The following is an 18407-nucleotide window of genomic DNA, read 5'->3' as shown; positions in this document are numbered from 1 at the left end:
AGACTTTACTCCCCTTCAGTGCTTTTTGGCTCAGTCTCAGTGCTTTGTTTGTCATTTCTTACGCTGCATAACAAAAGTCTATTCTACTTCGGGACTTGACCCAGAATAATCAGGCTTGGGTTGCGTAGTTACTGTAAACTAGACCAAATTAGCTCATCTTCACTGCTGCTCTCTGGTGATAGCGATTCTTGTTCCTTCTTCTGTCTTTCTGGTTCCTGGTCACTCACTCCTCTGGTCTCACATGTTTCTCTAGAGAGACGGAGAGAGAGAGAGATATGCGTGAAGTTACGCCCCCACCTGTGTGTAGGTGGGGTTCAGCTGAGTGATGTGAACCAGCCGCTGAGATAGCAATCAGAACGGAATCAGTCACACCCACATGTAGAGACTTTACAGAGGGATGGGCAGTGATTGTGTGTGTGTGTGTGTGTGTGTGTGTGTGTGTGTGTGTGTGTGTGTGTGTGTGTGTGTGTGTGTGTGTGTGTGTGTGTGTGTGTGTGTGTGTGTGTGTGTGTGTGTGTGTGTGTGTGTGTGTGTTATGGAAGTGTAACGACCTTCTCTGCTCCCAACAGTATCTGGAGAGGCCCCAATGTGAATTGTGTGGACAGCACTGGATACACCCCCCTCCACCACGCCGCCCTCAATGGACACAGGTAGATCAGTGGGAATTGGGAGAAAAGCCTGTGTCATAGGATGTTTCTGTTTATGCTCTTCATTAAATGAGGTCTGCCTTCACAGACAATTGTCCCACTGGGAAGATAAAGCTATTGATTGGCTGTTTGCTAACGTCTATTAGCGTGGCTTTTACTCTTGGCATTTTCTGACCTGCCGTGTCCCTTGAATGATCTGCAGCGAGGTGGTGGAGGCGCTGCTACGGAACGAGGCCTTGACCAACATCGCTGACAACAAGGGCTGCTACCCTCTCCATCTGGCCGCGTGGAAGGGAGATGAACATATCGTCAAACTGCTCATTCACCAAGGACCTTCACATCCCAAACTCAACGAGCAGGTCTGATGCTGCATTTTCTCTTCTGTTTGTGTGTGTGTGTGTGTGTGTGTGTGTGTGTGTGCGTGTGTGTGTGCGTGCGTGCGTGTGTGCGTGCGTGCGTGTGTGTCTATTTTTGATCCTCTGGTTTCAATCTTACAGTTCCAGGTTTTGTTTTTTAAAAACACTTACGTTGTTAAGATCCCGAGTTGTGAAATGACGTCAGTACTAAATTGATTTTGTTCTCCAGATTGTGCAGAGTAAGTGTGTCTGCAGCAGACACAGCAGGACTTTGTGGGAGTATCTTAACCTTCTTTTTAAAGTAACGCAAATTTAAAGTCAGTTTTTTGTTGACCTCTAGTATTACAGTTCTAATGGTTCAGTCAGCAACTGCAGGAAGTCGATCATTTCCTCACTTTTTGTTTTGATGTTAAATTCTGTTTCAGCATGGCATGATCTGTATTCGAACATGACGAGTGCATTAACCACAGTGCATCATGACTTTTACTGTGTCACCGATACTGTCACACTTGAAGTGCTTTGACGCCATGCTAGTGTGAGAAGTGCTTGTTTGCTCTAACCATTTTAACTGTTTTAACTCATATGTTTTGATATTTTGTTTGGTTGCTTACTGCACAGACAGCCTCCAAACTGGCATCATCTCTAGCCTGTCCTGTTTGGGATGAGGAGAAATGACCCCTTATGAGCATCAGAAACATCTAGTCAGAATATCCTTTTTTTTTTTTTTTTTTTTTTTTAAATCCAACAGGCCACCCTCAGATATAACAAAACATCAGCTAGTCTCATTTTGTGTCATTTCTCCCTGCCTGTTCATGACATCTGATTGTTCATTAACTCAACTCAATTCATTTTTTTTTTTTTCTGTTTCATTCAGTTTGACTCATTTGTGATCATCATTCATTTGTTCATTGCTTGTCTGAACCAAAACCATTGGCCTATCTTCTCTTCCTCCCTCCCAGAGCTCTGTAGACCATAAAGAGTTCAAACGCTGTGGGCCCTTTGACCCCTATATTAATGCCAAGGTGTGTACACGGTGCTGCCGAAAACAACATTTCCTTCTTGAAGTGCTTCTTTGCTTTTCTGCTGTGTTGGCTTGCTGTGCTTGGGTTTGGTTTGTTGCTGCTGCTTGCTGCTTCAGAGACATGGGAAGGCTTTTAATTTCACTGGCTATCAGTACATCTCTGTCCTCTGGCTCTCTACTCATGTTCACTTGTGATCTCCAAAATGTTATGTTTAACATAAGTGACGCTGCATTACAGCATGCCCTCCTACACAGAGGTTAATCTTTTTCTTACATGTTACAATACTCTTGTACCAGCCTTTTTGATCAGGGGCAGGAATAAACTAGGCTTTGGATGCAAATGTCCTAGAAAGTTTAGTAAAGTCTGTCCCCTCTGGGTCACAGTAGGTGATTTGTGACTCTGTCTGTGTCAGTTTTTGTCCTCTGGGTGAGAAAAAATGGGTGAAATTGATTTGAAAACTGGTCTAATATGCAGCCTGAGGCACTACAGTTGCTGGCACCACACAGCCAGCAGTAGGAGAAAATATTGACTGATTCAAACTCTACTATCAATTAAAGCCCCAACAACCATTAGAGTATTAAAAAATCAACAATGGAAGGTTGAAAGATGGGGCAGCTTACGGGAAGTCTTCTGTAAAACCAGTATACTACACTGCTGACTGATAAAGCACTGTACTATTTTATAACAATTAGTACAATGATTTTTATAACTGAAATCAGTTCATTTTCTGCTGATTATGTGAAATAAAATATCTCCATAAAGGTTAAACAAAATGAAAAATAAAATAAGAAACCTCTGAGAAGAATCAGATTGAAGAGGCAAAAATATCTGAAAGTTAATTTTTTACCCTGTTCTTTTTTTGGACCTGGCAGTCATTAAGCTACTTATCAGCTGTGAAAAAGTTAATCCTATGTGGAACAAACCAGGAGGATGAGCCCAGCATTTATTCTTCATCTCTCATTTATTTGTCTACTCTGGGGTACAGACAGAGTTACATCAAGCTTCTTTACATTTAAGTTGGAGCACCACCCTCATTGCATTCAGGCACCCTGGGAAGCCCCAGTCATAGCCTGTCTACATGAGACTGATGCCAGTTTAGCAGGCACTGCAGAGTGGACAGTGTCTCTCACAGTGTCACCTTCACAGTCAGAGCAGTGTGTACACATTCATCGCTCCACGATGGCTTCCTTTAATGCTGATATACGTATATCAGAGTGTGGATTTGTCTTACTTTCTTTTTCCATTTAGTCTGTTTGATGGATTGAAAATTGAGTCTGTGAAGTTGATGAATGACATCTTAATGTAAAACACTTTCAGGATAGTTTGGGGACCACTACCTGGTCATGAGCCTGAATAATTGATGCCTTGTTATGAATAAATCAAAAACACGGATGAAGTGTGGAGGTTGTGGTTGATGGCATCATGTGACTGAGTGGGCAGGTTGCATCTTGCCTCGCCTCTCACCACACTCCAGGACCAGACAGCCATCTCACGAGAACGAGGAGGATGGGAGGTTTTCAGAATACCAGTCTCTTTGCATCAGCATCAAAGAGAGGTTTCCATGCTACACTTGCCTGTGTGACTGTATAAATGGGTAGATTTGCCCCCCCCCCCACCTCCCAGTTTGTGCTTCTGAGCTTGCGTTGCTGAAGAGAGGAAGAGGTGGGACGTTGTCATAGTAACAGTGTCAGGGCTTATTGGTAGTACAGTGATGGTGAGTTGACCCAGTGGAGAGATGTGTTTGTGTGGCGTGAGCCAGCCAGACATGAAAGGTGTGTGATGAGGATGGAAGAGGGGGGTGCAGGACTCATGGAGGATTGGGGTCCCAGTCAGGGGCACTCAACCTGGACCGGGTTCAGTTCTCTGTCATCCTGGTCCAGGAAGGAAGCCAGCCAGCCTAATGTTTATTCATTACACTTCTGTGCTGTCTCCCACTGATAGTGTCCTTGGTGATTTGGTCACTTTGATGATGTTTCAAATGCCTCATTAGGAGAGAGGTAACCACTAACCACAGGATCTGACCATCTGAAGAGCGGCTCACACAGATTCACTACATAATGTTAATTAGTCAATCAACAGAAAATGAATTAGAAACTATTTTGATAACATGTTTAAGGCTGCAACTAATGATTATTTTCATTGAGATTTATCTGGAGATTGTTTCCTAGATTTATTAGTTGCTCTGTTGGTCTATAAAATGTCAGAAAATGGTGGAAAATGTACATGGAAATTTCCCACAAGCCCGAGGTGATATCACCAGATTGCCTGCTTTTTCCCACCAACAGTCCAAAACCCAGCAATAATCCGTTTTCTATCAAAAGACAAAGAAAAGAATAAAATCCTCACATTTGAATAACTGGAACCAGAGATTGTTGAAAAAAATATCTGGCAACTACTCTGATTATCAGTGATTAAGAATCGGTTCCAGCCACACAGATGGGAGGATTTTCATCTTTTTCTCTGGGTTAGTCAGGGTTCATTGATTGTCTTTTTGGGTTTTGAACTGTTGTTGTTGGTCAGACACTGGTCACTTTAGACACTGGGACATTTTGAGGGTTTTTATTTTTGCTATTTTCTGATGTATAAGTCAAACTTAAAATTAGTTGATTCATCAAGAGAATAATGGCCAGATTAATCCATAATGAAAATAATTGTTAGTTGCAGACCTTTAATGCCAAATTTGATCATATTTGTGTAGAATAATCTCTAAGGAAGAATAAAACATTAACCAACTGTGTAAGAAAGTCAATATGAGAAAACCAATTTTTTCCTGGTTCCAGGAAGAGCTGCATGTTTTCATTGACCTAATTTCTTTTAATTACCATATTTTCTGTTTATTACTCCATAACAGGATGTAGCCGTTGGTCTGCTCTGACCCATATCCCGCTACCTTTCACCCAGCCTTCATCTTCCTATATAGGTCACATGTCTAATAGAATATATGTTTAGATGAGATCCTCTTACCCAGGCTCAGATGTTCAGGCACTCTGCCATTAACATGAAGTCAGACACCATCATACTGCACATTACCCTGGATAAATTCAAACAGAGTAAAACTGATGTTCAAGTCAAATAAATGAGGTTTGATAAAAATAGAGGTGGGATATTGTGGCTGTGGACACATATAAGCTCATACTCAGACCGGAAACAGATCACATGTCTCTCTGTCAGGCTTGGTGTGCAGTATCTCAGACGGCTGATGTAGAGAAAAGTTTCTGATGGCAGCAGCAGAAGTAATTTCCTCGGACTTGGTCACCTCATTATCAAGTGGAGCAGAGTTTCCCTTCCTTCCTGAAGGCACAGCGCTCACAGTCTGCCAGCACGCTCATTTATCCCCTCTGTCTGTCATTTCAGTGTCCAGCTCGTCCCTTAGCAACACATCAGACCCCCTCCCCTCACCTTCTGCTCTCTGCTCGTCCTCCAGGACTTGTTCTCGTCGTTCCTGTCTTGCCAAGAAATGGTTCGGAGTTTGTATGAGGAGCCCTGGAGGGGACATGTTGTTATTTAACAGAAGGATGAGGATTTCTCATTGTCATGCTTTCATGTATGCAAATTTTAGGGTGTGTCTTCTGTGTCAGCTGCAGCCAATTGGTACTGGAAGAGAAGAGATTGAGAGCAGAGATGGCATCTACTGTAAGTTTTGTCTTAGAGGCCTTTAAGTTAAGCAGTTATGTTTGGAAGGAGTGTCCCATTTAATCAAGTGGAAAATGAAAATGAAAAGATATTCAATTTGAAATAAAACAAACAAAAGCGAAAAGCAGTAAAACATTACAATCAAATAATGAATCAGATAATTTACTTCATTCAGCTCTTGCAAATACAAAAACATACATAAAAATGACAACACTTCACTGGAACTCCCCAATTTAACGTTTACAGGCAGAATATAAACATTTAATAAGTGGTTTATAACTCACTTATATTACATAAGTGATTATTAATGTTTTTCAACAGCTATAACTCCTCTTGTGGGCACCCATAAATGGTGGCTAATGTTACGGATAATGAATGATTATATAGTAAAACACATTTGTAATAATATGAAGTATGTATTCATGGGAGATGTTAGAATTGTTGACAAGTATCGCACATTGATAAACACTTAAATATTTCCTTACTTCTGCTTGTAGTGTGTTATAAACCTATTTAGTAGTGTTTATGTAGAACTTATAAATGCTAAGTAGGGGAGTGAAAACGGTGAGGAAACCCTTTTAAGCATACGTGTGAGATCTATGGTTTTATATGGATGCACAGAAAACCAGCGGGATTTCCGATTGTGACAGTGGACACGGGCGTGCAGCGAGCATGGGCAGCCCTTTGGCACACTAGCTGCAACAGCTGCTCAGCCAACCCCTTCACCACCACCCACCCACCCACCCACTCTTACTACTACCACTACCAGGGGCCAGGATGACGTAACCGCTGCCTCGCTCTGCTGCCAGCCAGCGTGTCACGTGACAGAGGTCGCTAGTCAGACCGTGTTACCGTCTCCCAGCCCCGGGTTGTGAGAATCATAACATCCTCCGTCCTCTCTGTTACTGCGCTTCTCTTTCGCCCTGTCAGAATATTCTGCATCATGAAAACACAATGGAGTGTAATCTCCAGATGTTCCTGGTTAGGGCAGAGTTTATCAATCAGCTGCAGAGACCAGTGGAGATCTTAATCTCTTCTTGTTTGACATGCGCCGCTGAGGTCTAAATCGTGATGAGGTTTTATGCTGTCTGCGGCACCGCAGTAAAGACAGGATTTTCATAAAAACATGGACTGTCCAGGAAGTCTTGGCTGTGCCGTATGAATTCTAATCTCCCTCCCAGCAAGGCTGCTAGTCATTGGTGCCATTTTGTGTAATAGCCTTCAGAGCTGTGTCTTGTTAGTACATGATTGTTTGACTGCTCATGCGGCCTGTGGTGAGATAAAGCTGATCCTCGTCTTTAGTGAGTGACAGTCCTCCTTATATAAGAATACAAAAGTGTTGCACTGAAAATCACAAAGTAATTTAGTATGACAATGTTTTGAAATGGGATTTTATCCTGCAGGGGTGTCAGTCTGTTAATGTTAATGTTGAAAATTCATGTTTAAAAATTCAGGCTACAAATATTTAGTTCCCCTCATGCCATATTTATTCTTTCATTTAAATAGCTTTAATGATATTTTTGTCTCATCGTCTTTCATGTGAATATCAAATAATGCAACTCATGTACCTGCAGAGGCTGAATAATAAATAGATTTTGATTTGGATCCAAAATCTAAAGGTGCTTCTGGTCTATCCCCAGCGAGAGGAAGTGAGTAGATTATGTTTTGCAAAGAGCATATATTTGAAAGATTTAAATCAAAAGACAAACCATAGTCAAAGTGCAAGTTATGGAAGTGTTTGAGAGTTCCCCTCAGTGAGAGGCTCCTGTGTGAACAACATGCCTGACATACCTAAAGAAGGCAAGGCCAGTCTTGATGTCACATGGCGGCTTGTTCCCTATCTGTGAGTCAAGTGGATGGTCAGCCATGTTTAATACGATCAGATGCTGGCTGACACATTGATATGGAGCACTGACCACCACACTGGCAAGTGCAACACTTGGTGTTATCATGATCATAAACACTGACTTAAAGGCATCAGTCTATTAGGTGTGTTTTGTTGCACTCATTAAGATTTCATGTTTCAGTGAAACACACATTTACAACATTTCAGTGACGCTGTATTCAGAGTCAGTTGTTCTTTGTGTAAATCACTGTATGCTAGATTTACTTGGATTACCTTTGAGGCAGCAGACCTGTATATCAGAGGAAGTGAATCATGCTGATGTAACCGCAGCGTGTGTTTGCCTGCTGTAGTCATCAGAATACTCAGAGTAAATCTGTCTAAAAAGTTGTGACGAATGCTTGATGATGAAAGACAGCACGTTCTGTTTATGTGCAGTCCGGCCATCTCTCCCTTAGTGTGCTTATGTGTGCACATGTGAGTTTGTTTTGAGGCAAAGACTGTAGAGAGAGAAGAAACAAGTGTTCACATCCCAAATCCAACTGATGAAACCAACCAGGCGGAGAAAGCTGAGGCCTCTTTGCTTTGAATCTCAGAGAAAGACTGCTTTAAACCCCTTTTTCATTAGTTTTGTTCATTTCAGTTCACCCAGGATGAATGTTTTTTTTTCTCAGCCAGCCTCTGTTCTTCCTCTTTTGACAGGCAGGTGTCGTTTTTGTTTCTCTAAGCCCCGCCTCCTCTCTCTCAAGCTGTGGCCTGCTTTGCCAGTGCACTACAATACTCACTCTCTCTCTCCCTTTATTTCTCTCTCTCTCTCTCTCTCTCTCTCTCTCTCTGAAACAATGAAGGAGATACCTGCTGATCCCATCTGGCGCCATGTCTTTGTGTAGGTCTCAATGACAGGGGCCAACTGACACCTGTCTAAAACTGCCCTGTTGCCCCCTCCACACGATGTCCTGTTTTCTGTGGCACAGCTGGGATGTTCCTCTGGGAGTCACCCAACCTGGCATCATGCATGTCCATGTTTTTTTTTTGAGGGGGGGGGGGGTTTCTCATGCCAGCTGTCAGCCTTTGTAGGTGGATCTATGTGTCTGGAATGACTGACTCTCAGAGCATGTGGTCCCACAATGGCTGACAGTTTCTGCCACACCCATCTATACATACACTATCTGAATAGACCCGAAGGGTTTTACATATTGCTAAGAATCATGTTTGCAATTCTATCACACCTGGAGAGCCTTGAGAGCAGTGATTGTAATGCTCTCCACTCTCCTACTTATTTCTACTAAAGGCCTACTTGTTTTTTTCAGTATTACTGTCCCCCCTGTCCATTATGTTATGTACATTAGTCAGGAGAGTATTCCCATCCCATAGTGTCAGTTCAGCTCCTGGTTTGCAGGGTTTGCCCCCTGCTGGCTGTGCATTGTAGAGATCAACAACAGTGCCAGAGGTTTGCAGGTTTATTAAGCACTGATCTTGTTGCTGCATGTGAGTCATTGGATCCAATAAGCACCACTTACTGAGTTTACGTTGTAATTACTGCTCTTAATTGCTGCTATCTCTGCTAGTTGTCTGTTAGCATGTTTCCCTACAATATAAAGTTTTGAAAATGCTGCCAAATGATAGGTTGCAAGCATGACATCATTCTCATCTTTGTACTGGATGAATTATGTGAACATTTTGAACATGAAGGACAATGGAGGACATTCAACTGGTGTATGCGTGCTGTGGTGTTATCTAGTCCTGCAACAATTGGTTGATTAATAGATTAGTTGATGGAAAGAACACTAAATGCAAAACTGTCAGATTGATAAAACAAAACAAAAAAAAATAGTTTCAGTTGTTTAGTTTCATGTTAATGTCAAAGTGACACTTTTAAGTATTAACTCAGCAGTTACAGTTCACTCACTCACTCTGTGCAAATGCCGAACTCATGTCTTCCCTTTGAATGTTTAACACACATGAAACTCTCCCATGGTTGCTGTTGGTGGTGTGCTGGGGTGAGCGAGCAGCAACAGTTGTGCTTCACACATGTGACAGCCTGTTTTTTTTTTTTTGACTGGAAAAAACTTAACTATCCAGGTCTCACAACACCACTGTCATTCTCACCTCTTGCCCCAGTAGCCCATGTCTCTGCTAATCCCCCACCTGTGTGGGAGCCTCTGCCCCTCTGCTAGCGCCACGTTGCCTCTGGCACTCGGTACCATCCCCAACACCTGTCCTCATTAGTCCATGCATGTCTGCCAGGCCTTTGCTCAGGCCCAGCCCATCCCCAATCTGCCAGATACCTCCCCCTCCAGGCCTCGCTATGTCCTTTACCATGATTGGTGCCTTTCATGACCTTTTAATCTGCTAATGTGGTGGGCTCTATGCACTGATTGGTTCAACCGTCTCAATGACTCCACTGAGTCACCTTTTCTTACTCATTCTTCAAACAGTGTCCCTTCTTTTCTGCTCTCCTTCCTTACTTCTCCTTGTCACTTTGTGTGCTTTGTCTGTGTTGCTGTTTTCCTGCGCTGCTTCTCACCCGTTTATCTGCCCCCCCCCGAACAGAACAATGACAACGAGACACCACTGCACTGTGCTGCTCAGTATGGCCACTCGCAGGTGGTGCGGCTGCTGCTGGAGGAGTTGACAGACCCCACCATGAGGAACAACAAGTTTGAGACTCCACTGGACCTGGCAGCGCTGTATGGCCGCTTGGAGGTAGTCAAGCTGCTGCTCAGCGCCCACCCAAACCTGCTCAGCTGTAACACCAAGAAACACACGCCGCTGCATCTGGCCTCCCGGAACGGGCACCTGTCTGTGGTGGAGGTGCTACTGGACGCTGGCATGGACATCAACTATGAGGTGTGTTTTGGCCTGTATGTGCGTGTGAGCCTCAAAGCTTCGGTTTGCAAGTGTTTCTTAATATACTGTCATGTCCCACATAATGTTGGGTGACTTAATCTGCTCTTGCAGCACATCCTCTCGGTACTTCCTATTAAAGCTATGAGGTTAAATGTAAAACACTTAAGCTCCCTATTTGCAAAGGGGCTGTTGTGGTGTCAAAGCAGAGCCGGCCTTGCTCCCCCTGGTGGGCCCTTTGGCTCTGACACTGTAGCAAACTGTGCCATCCATCTGTCTGGAGAAACTTTTCCCTTTTCTTTGTCCTCCTTTCCTCTGAATGGAGGATGGGATGTCTATCCGGTGTCCTTCAGGCCCGTGCATCCTGCAGGTTTCAATTAGCATGGCCCTGTGAACTGGAAAATTATCTGCTTTGATCCTTCAACCACATAATTGTCAGTAGAGAAGTGGTGGACCAGGTGGTGGGCATAAATCCGGTAGTTGCCATACACTGTTTATTTCACTAAAATGACAGTGCTGGAACAAGACTGCTGCAGGTTAAACTAAGTCTGATTCACCTGTCAACAGAAGAAAGAAATAAACATGTGCTTTAATTTTCATAATAATCACATCGCATATCGGTGTCCTCTCTTCGTCTCAACTCTCTCCTTATGCTTCTGGTTTCTTTTTCTGCTCAGACTGAAAAAGGCAGTGCCCTCCACGAAGCAGCCTTGTTTGGGAAGGCAGACGTGGTACAGAAACTTCTCAGTGCAGGTCGGACCTCAGTGCTCTTAACCAACACAGCTTACACAGTGAAGTTAATGTAATCAGCGGAAATCCACACATAACACTCGGCTGTTTGTCTGTACCGACTGTTCCTGTCGTCATTCACCAGGTATCGACGTGAACATCGTCGACCAGAAGGGCCTGACAGCGCTGGACACTGTCAAAGACATGCCCTCCCAGAAGAGCAGAGAGATAGTTGCTCTCGTCCTAGGTAAAGGCTGAATGTGAAAGCAGAGAGCTGTTGATGATGCAGTGTAACATGGTTCCAATACCAAGCATTAAACTGATGCGCTGCGTAGAGAATTTGTTTTATAGCTAATTTTCAATTCTTGTCCTTAGTTGGGCTTTTACACACAGTGTCATTAACATATACAGCTTTCATACTCATTAAACCACAATAAACCAAACTAACCTTTTATATTTGTAATTCATTTGACTTCAGTTGGTAATGTGTTTGTCTGTTGTAGGTCACATGACTGGAAAACCCCCCGACATTGACCTTCCCCCTCCACCAATCCCTCCGCCTCAGGAGAGCCCCAGCCCACGGAAGAAGGGTAATATTTAGCAGAGAGTTGGGACATTCTCTAGTAGCAGTGGATAAAACAGAAAACACTGGAAAGGAAAATGCAATAGAGAGTTATCTTTCATTTATTTCAGCAAAGAACTTTGTCAGTCTGTTTGTGCATCTGTGTTTACTTGGACCTGTGTCATAGGCGATCTGGAGAAGGTGAGTGAGTTGATCTCGGGGCTGGCCCTGGGGCCCGAGGAGGAGAGCCCGTACGAGGCTCTGTTTGAAGCCACCTCTTGCCACTCTCTGGACAGCCTCACCAGCGGCAAGTCCTCTGACAGAGACTCCGGGCGGCCGGATAGCGAAGCTGGCAAGGTCAGTAGTAGCCGAACTGAAAACCAGCCTCACACACAAATACACCCACACCACAGATCACTAAGCGCTGGTCGCAGGGTTTTATGGGAGATGAAATGCTGAGCTCCCACTAGAGGGTGGTAGTGGTCCTCTCGCCACATGACTGGACTGCAAAGCCCCTCCAGCATTACTCTCCCTTGTGCTACAGAGCGGGTTTGCATTGCATTTCTTAACTTTGATCTTGCAGTGAAGTAATGATAAAAATGAGTTACAGCCATAAATTACTGCATCTTATATTCATTATTTAATATATTCCAATCTTCATTTATAGAAAGATCGCCTGGTCCACTCCTTACATCCTGGGCCTGGTCATGAAGAAGAGGTGAGCTCAGAGGTGAGGATCTAAGAGAGTGTGTTGCCATCTAAATACAACAGATACTCATATGTACAGTTTGTGAATGGTCACAACAGTACGACTGCCTTTTTAAAAGTTTTTTTATTATTTTTTTTATTTATTTCTCTGAGAGATTGGACATGGTTTGTTAGTACAATGACACGGGGGCTGTTGGAAAATGATTATCTGCCACCGGGAGACCCCTTTTCATGACCGTTCTCTTCACCGCCGCTTCTCAAATCAAACGACTTCCTAATAAATATTCATCTGAGCGTGGCAGGGGATGCGGGCAGCGGGGGCGTGAAAAGGAGGAGAACTGAAGTGGAAAGACAGCGAAGACAAAATCAGAGAACCTGTCTGGTCTGAACTGTGGCTGACCATAGAGGAAGCATTGTCGGAGTAACACTCTTTTTCATCCCAAAGACATGTTTTCCAGTGTTTCCTTTTCCTTGCTGAAGGAGACATTTGGATCTGAAATATAAACCTATTCTAAATGGCAAGTCGTCTGTGCGTTACATTATCTTTTTTACCTTTCTCACCTCTGCTCTCTTTCTTTCTTTTTCCGCAGGCCCTGTATACTAACAGCAGTATTGATGAGAGAGGCGAGCCGGTGGAAGAGGAGGAGGATCACACATATGAGTTGTTGCTGACTGCACAGACCAAAGTCCCACCGCCCAGCCACGAGTCCTACTCCCATAAAGGTAATTGTGGGCTGTTAGTATCATCCAAAAAGGAGGAAGTAATTATATAAAGAAGTGTGTATTTCCAGGATTTCTTTGTTTACGTGAGATTTTAATGTTTTGCAGAGACGTTCCTGAGTAAACTAGGTTCATTTTCCAAAATACTTCATTGACACCGTCTGAGCATAACACAACCTGAAAACCTTTCTGTCCCAATCAGCAGGAGAGCCGACACACACGGTCAACCCGTGCCACCACTGTGTGTGTCGTACATGTGCAGACCCTCCTCAGCCGTGGCTGGTGAATGGCACCGCATGTAATTGGATTAAATGGGATTAAATTAGGAGGCCATTTTGATCCCGAGCTGTTGATGTAGATGTTTTAAAACCATCCCCTCGGGCCTGGGCCTCAGCCTCACTAGCACCAGTAGAAAATGTCAGTGAAGCCGAAGGGTTGGAGTTTAATGGCTGATGTCATCATCACGGCTCGGCTATGTGGATAAATGATGGCGTTAGAAGAAACGAATCGTTTTCTGTCTGTTTTAAAACTGCTTTATCATTTCGGCGCAGGCAGTGCTGTTTAAACAGCAGCGAGATTAATCTGGAGTCCGTTGGACTTGTAGCCCGATAATGTCGCTATGCATAATACATGATTTTATTATACATCACTTTTACATTTTCATAGCATAATGTCTCTCCTGACAATCACAGCCTTGTGTAACTCTGAAGTTATGTCGAGCAAGTGAACTCAACCCTAACCCTAACTCTCATGTCTCCTCTTCGTCTCTTCAGATGAGAATACCACTATACAGTCTTCCAACAGTGTCCTACCTCAGGTATCTATGATTTTCTTTATATCTACATCAAACAATATGGGTTGAGTTTTGACAGCCAGAAAACAGTATCCCACAAACTTGAATTGCATATCTGAAGCATCCCTGTATGACTATAGCGAGTTATATAATAAAGAAGATTGTCTCTTCGCAGTCAGAGATTGAGTCATATGTCAGCAGAAGGCAAAAGCCGTCTTAAACTGGCCTTCATAACTGGGTGTCTTTGTAAACCTGCCCCCTCTATTTATTGGCCTATCATATCGTTTTTTATTGCCTTTTCATATTTATCGTACAGTTAGCAGCTTTTATTATCGCTGCCGCCCACCCACAACCCCACCTGCTGCCCACAATATCTGCTCACATCTTTTATTTCAAGCTGCTATTGGATTAGCCGGCTCCTCAGCTGCCTAATCATAATAAATGAGCAGCATGGTGTCCTCTGCGCTCTAATTTACAGCTTTCTGAGCCGAGCCACATAATGGCTGATGAAGGCAAACCTGCCACCGCCACAGTTATGCAGGAAGTCAGTCGGATAGCATCTTCGTTTCATGTTAGGCTGGCTGGATAATTAGCCTGGGTTATTAATTGGCTGACTGGGGGATGTTAATAGGATTGTCTGCCAACACAGAAAGTGTTTGGGAGGCGTATTATGATTTGGCAGGCGTGAATTAAATTCCTTTTTCTCCTCTTTTCTGTCCCACTTCAGCGTAAACCCACTGCCCCGAATGACCTCAGGGCCCCAAGCAAGACGAAAGACACCCTGCACCCTCCTGGGCGAGCGGGCCGATGGGCATCAGGAGGTGAGTTTGACCACTGTCCTCAGATTTTAGCAACCTAATAAGGAACAACAGCAGCTGCTGGCAACGCTGTGAGCGTAAGGAAAGACGGACCGGACACATCAGACTTGAAAATCACAGGCTAAGCATGTCAGCGAAATGGGAGAAATGCGTTTGCGTTTGCAGGATGAGATGGGCTGGCTTGGATTAGCGCTGCCAGGGAATGCGTGATTGGCATTCTCAAGCAGCAGAGCGGATTTGGCTTGTCGGGAGCAGGCTGATTGACATTCCCTGGCAAGTGGGCAAGACTCATTTCATTGCCAATATGAAACAGAATTCTTGATCAGATTGTGACACTCCTATCTTATATCCACATCCCTGCTTAAAGCTGGATATGCCACGTCATCCAGTCAAGCATGCAGCGGAGGTGAGGAGCATGGCTTCCGGGTTTTTGTTTTTTTTTGCAGACACACATACAGATATGTTTATTGAATGATTATTTTTGGAGCATGTTTCAGCAGCATGGCAGGCGAGCTGATTTTATAGTGCTGTTTACAGGAGGAACTGGCTTCTTTTTTCCCCCATAGGCTCGAGCTGCTTGTTTAACTCTTTTCTTACTGTGGTTGTTGGAAAGAGAATTTATAAACGCACTGCAGCAGCATTAAGTCCAACTTAACAAACCTATCAAACAACAGCTTGTTTGACTTTAAGCAGTTTGGGCACCATTCCCCGAGACAGTGGTTTCTTGAGTTCATTGCTTCTTGAAAATATCTGATGATGATGAAAACTAACACATTTTCAGCATTGATTTTTGTGTGTTTAGTCTTAGTACTGCTGATACACAGCCTTTTTCTAATAGCCGTGTAAATATTAGCTAGTGGCCTATGGACAAGTTGTCTTAGAGGCAGGAGCTGACATGTAATCTTAGTTTATAAGGAAACACACACTGACATGATATATTGACACATACCAGTGGATTTGTAGAATTGACCTTCAGATTATTAACTCTCATTAGTTGAAACATTAAAATGGGTGTTCAGTGTTTGACATACGCATCACTCGTGTTTGTGGAGCATGTGTTGCCACAGGACTTCAACATAAGTGATTGAGTTTGACAGTTAAGGCTGATGTTGTGAGGAGTCAGGCAAATGTGAAACACTTCTTGAAGCATCGAGGGCCCTTTACTTCCTTTTCCCCTTGCATATTGTCCTCAGTGACTCTCAAGCTACAGTATATTTTTCTTTCCCTTCTCTAAAGCCACAAAAACCACAAGTTTGCTTTATGTGTGAATACATCTTCTTTTCGTCATTTCTGTTTTTGCACATCAGCACGTTAAACTGACGGTTCCTCTTTTTGTGTTTTATATTAACCCGGACTGCTGGCTGAGCTTAAATGTTAGGTTCTGCTCATGTGGATGTGGTTCTCAATCTTCGAGCTGATTTGTTCCCCCCCTCCCACGTGGGCAGTCGGGGACCAGACCTCAGCACGCTCTATGGCAGGTGGAGGATATATGAATGGTCAGCAATATCAGGGCCTTGTATCATCTGTCACAAACACACTGCTGCTCTCAGCAGGAATATTGTGTCTCCCAACAGATTTCCACCTCTGTTAAGAGTTTTATAGGGTTTCCAAGGGACATTTCTCACGAGTAGTAACATCGTATGATTCTCCACAGGCAGTAATAGACATGGTTAAACATAGCTCACAGTTATGTTTGTCCTTACTTTATACTTCCTGCACGTTCACCACTTAACCAGGGTTCAGTTCAATCGTCGTGCGTTCTTTCCTTCACACAGAATGTGACTCTTTTAAAGTTTCGTTTTGATTCTCCCTATGATCCAGCCACAACTTTGAATGGTTGTTTCAGAGAAGCTGTTTGTATTGCTGTTATGAACTGCAGTGCACCAGAGGAACTGCAACAGATGGATGTAGAGGCGATAAAGACAGAAAGCACCTGTTTGGTGACAAGAATACCAATAACAGCCTCTGTATTTATGGGCAGTGAGCATCAAATAAACTCGGCTATTCAGAGCTGCGCACAGTTAATGTATCAGACACAGTTTAAGCACCACAGTTTGTTTGTATTGTTAATGATAGTTTTATTCATGTGTTTGGTTCCCTTCTACACAATTTCTCATTATGTTGTGTCCTTTTATGTGTAAGTGTACGCTGTTGACTATTGTTCTGTGTTGACTGATTCTGTCAATAGAGCTATTTGTTTGCCTGCTTTACTGCAAATGTGCGCATATCAACAAAATGGCTATAAAAGAATTAAAAACATTAAAACAGTCTTTGAATCTACAATAAAATATAGGTAAATTTTCCACGGGCCGAGCATGAATATTGACTTTGGACTACGCGGAGGGACATCCAGCACCAGCACTGCAGTGTCTGCAAAAACAAACATGACATCATTAGTAAGATATGGGAGTTCACCATGCCAAATGAAATACACATTCCACCTCTGGCGGTGACCTCACTCATTGTGTCTGTGTGCATTTTCCACCATAGACATGTATGAGCTGGGGGTTGCAGTGGTCTTGGCCAGGGTTAACACCATGTGAGATTGTTGGAACCACACTGATGTGCTCATAGGGCGTTCACACTCTCAGGCTGCCAAAGAGAGGGTGGGTGTTTGACTGTGGTCCTGACATATGTGCACAGTACACTCACCCCTTATAACACACACACACACACACACACACACACACACTGACTCTCACTCTCACTCTCACACACTTTCTCTACAAGTCTTCAGCAACTTGTGAAAAGCGAGTTCAGGGCGTTTTGTGGCACACCCCCTCGCTGCAAATGGCCCCTGAACCAGTAATGAGGCAGTTTGATGAATTCAGAGGGAGTTTGTGTGTCAAACAGTTGAGTGGTAAGATAGCACCCCCCCCCCCTCCCCGGACTGTAGATATAACCCTTCAGCAGCGCGCTCTTTTGAAGTTTTCACTCTTTGAACAGCGGTTTGAGAGACAGCCACATGTTTAGCAAGAAGCGGTTTTGTGAAGGACAAACAAAATGTAGCAACAGGTCACTACTTTTCCTGTGGTTTGACTGCCCCAGATTCGCTGTCACCAAACACCCTGACCTTGTCACCCTGACTGAGACGATGGTCCAGATACACACACACACACACACACACACACACTCCTTCACCATGTGTCACAGGGCTAATTGTCAGGAGTCTGGCTGCTGGAGGATAGGGCGATTCAAATTTCCATTCCTGAGCCACCATTAGGGTCTAGAATTAGACGGCAGAAAACACAGAGGGCTGCTGGTCACACGGCAGACAGCAACACACATCACTGCAGCGTAAAGGAAGATGATTGCAGGACTGGGCACAGGCTTTTTCTCTTTTTTCTAAAGCCTAAGTGTTGACGACGACGGCCGCTGTCAAGCCGTGGCTGATTTGATTGTGGAAAAGAGGCTTAGGTGGCAGTAATTCCCTCAGGGAGAGGGAGGAGGAAAATCTAATTGTTTTTAATTGCACTTGCCATTCAGTCTCATTAAGGAGTTGTTTTCGTTGGAGGAAGCTGCCAGTGTAAGTTTCACTCCTTTCAGTGACATTTCCAAGTTCTTTTTGTCCTTTTCTGTTGTGTGTTCTTGTGTTTTTGTTGTACTATGTGTTAGGTGCTTGTAATTCATGTGTGTGTTTTTGGATGAAAGTTTAATCAGTCACATGGGAGAACTTTTTAGTGTTCTAGTCCCAAAGATGACTAACCTCAACTCCCTGTTATAAAATAC

General features: G+C 43.7%; 1 protein-coding gene across 12 annotated transcripts in view; it reads left to right on the top strand.

Moving 5' to 3' along the window:
- The window catches only part of LOC130174697 (ankyrin repeat and SAM domain-containing protein 1A-like), a 61816-nt gene that overhangs the window by 9939 nt on the left and 33470 nt on the right, over window positions 1-18407 (top strand). For 8 of the 12 annotated variants that reach the window (XM_056384816.1, XM_056384815.1, XM_056384814.1 and 5 more), the window contains exons 2-13: window positions 570-650; window positions 850-1006; window positions 1963-2025; window positions 10055-10351; window positions 11026-11101; window positions 11223-11324; window positions 11581-11667; window positions 11827-11996; window positions 12307-12369; window positions 12938-13070; window positions 13841-13884; window positions 14588-14681. In XM_056384816.1, coding sequence (XP_056240791.1) covers window positions 570-650; window positions 850-1006; window positions 1963-2025; window positions 10055-10351; window positions 11026-11101; window positions 11223-11324; window positions 11581-11667; window positions 11827-11996; window positions 12307-12369; window positions 12938-13070; window positions 13841-13884; window positions 14588-14681 — 1367 coding nt within the window. Of the gene's footprint in view, window positions 1-569; window positions 651-849; window positions 1007-1962; window positions 2026-10054; window positions 10352-11025; window positions 11102-11222; window positions 11325-11580; window positions 11668-11826; window positions 11997-12306; window positions 12370-12937; window positions 13071-13840; window positions 13885-14587; window positions 14682-18080; window positions 18205-18407 lie in introns of those variants that run through there. The other 4 variants (XM_056384810.1, XM_056384813.1, XM_056384818.1 and 1 more) reach the window with 4 other exon arrangements.

The sequence above is a fragment of the Seriola aureovittata genome, chromosome 9 (assembly GCF_021018895.1).
Source record: "Seriola aureovittata isolate HTS-2021-v1 ecotype China chromosome 9, ASM2101889v1, whole genome shotgun sequence".
NCBI classification, from domain to species: Eukaryota; Metazoa; Chordata; class Actinopteri; order Carangiformes; family Carangidae; genus Seriola; species Seriola aureovittata.
Note: the sequence above shows the minus strand (reverse complement) of the source record. Positions and strands in the feature narration are given on the sequence as shown.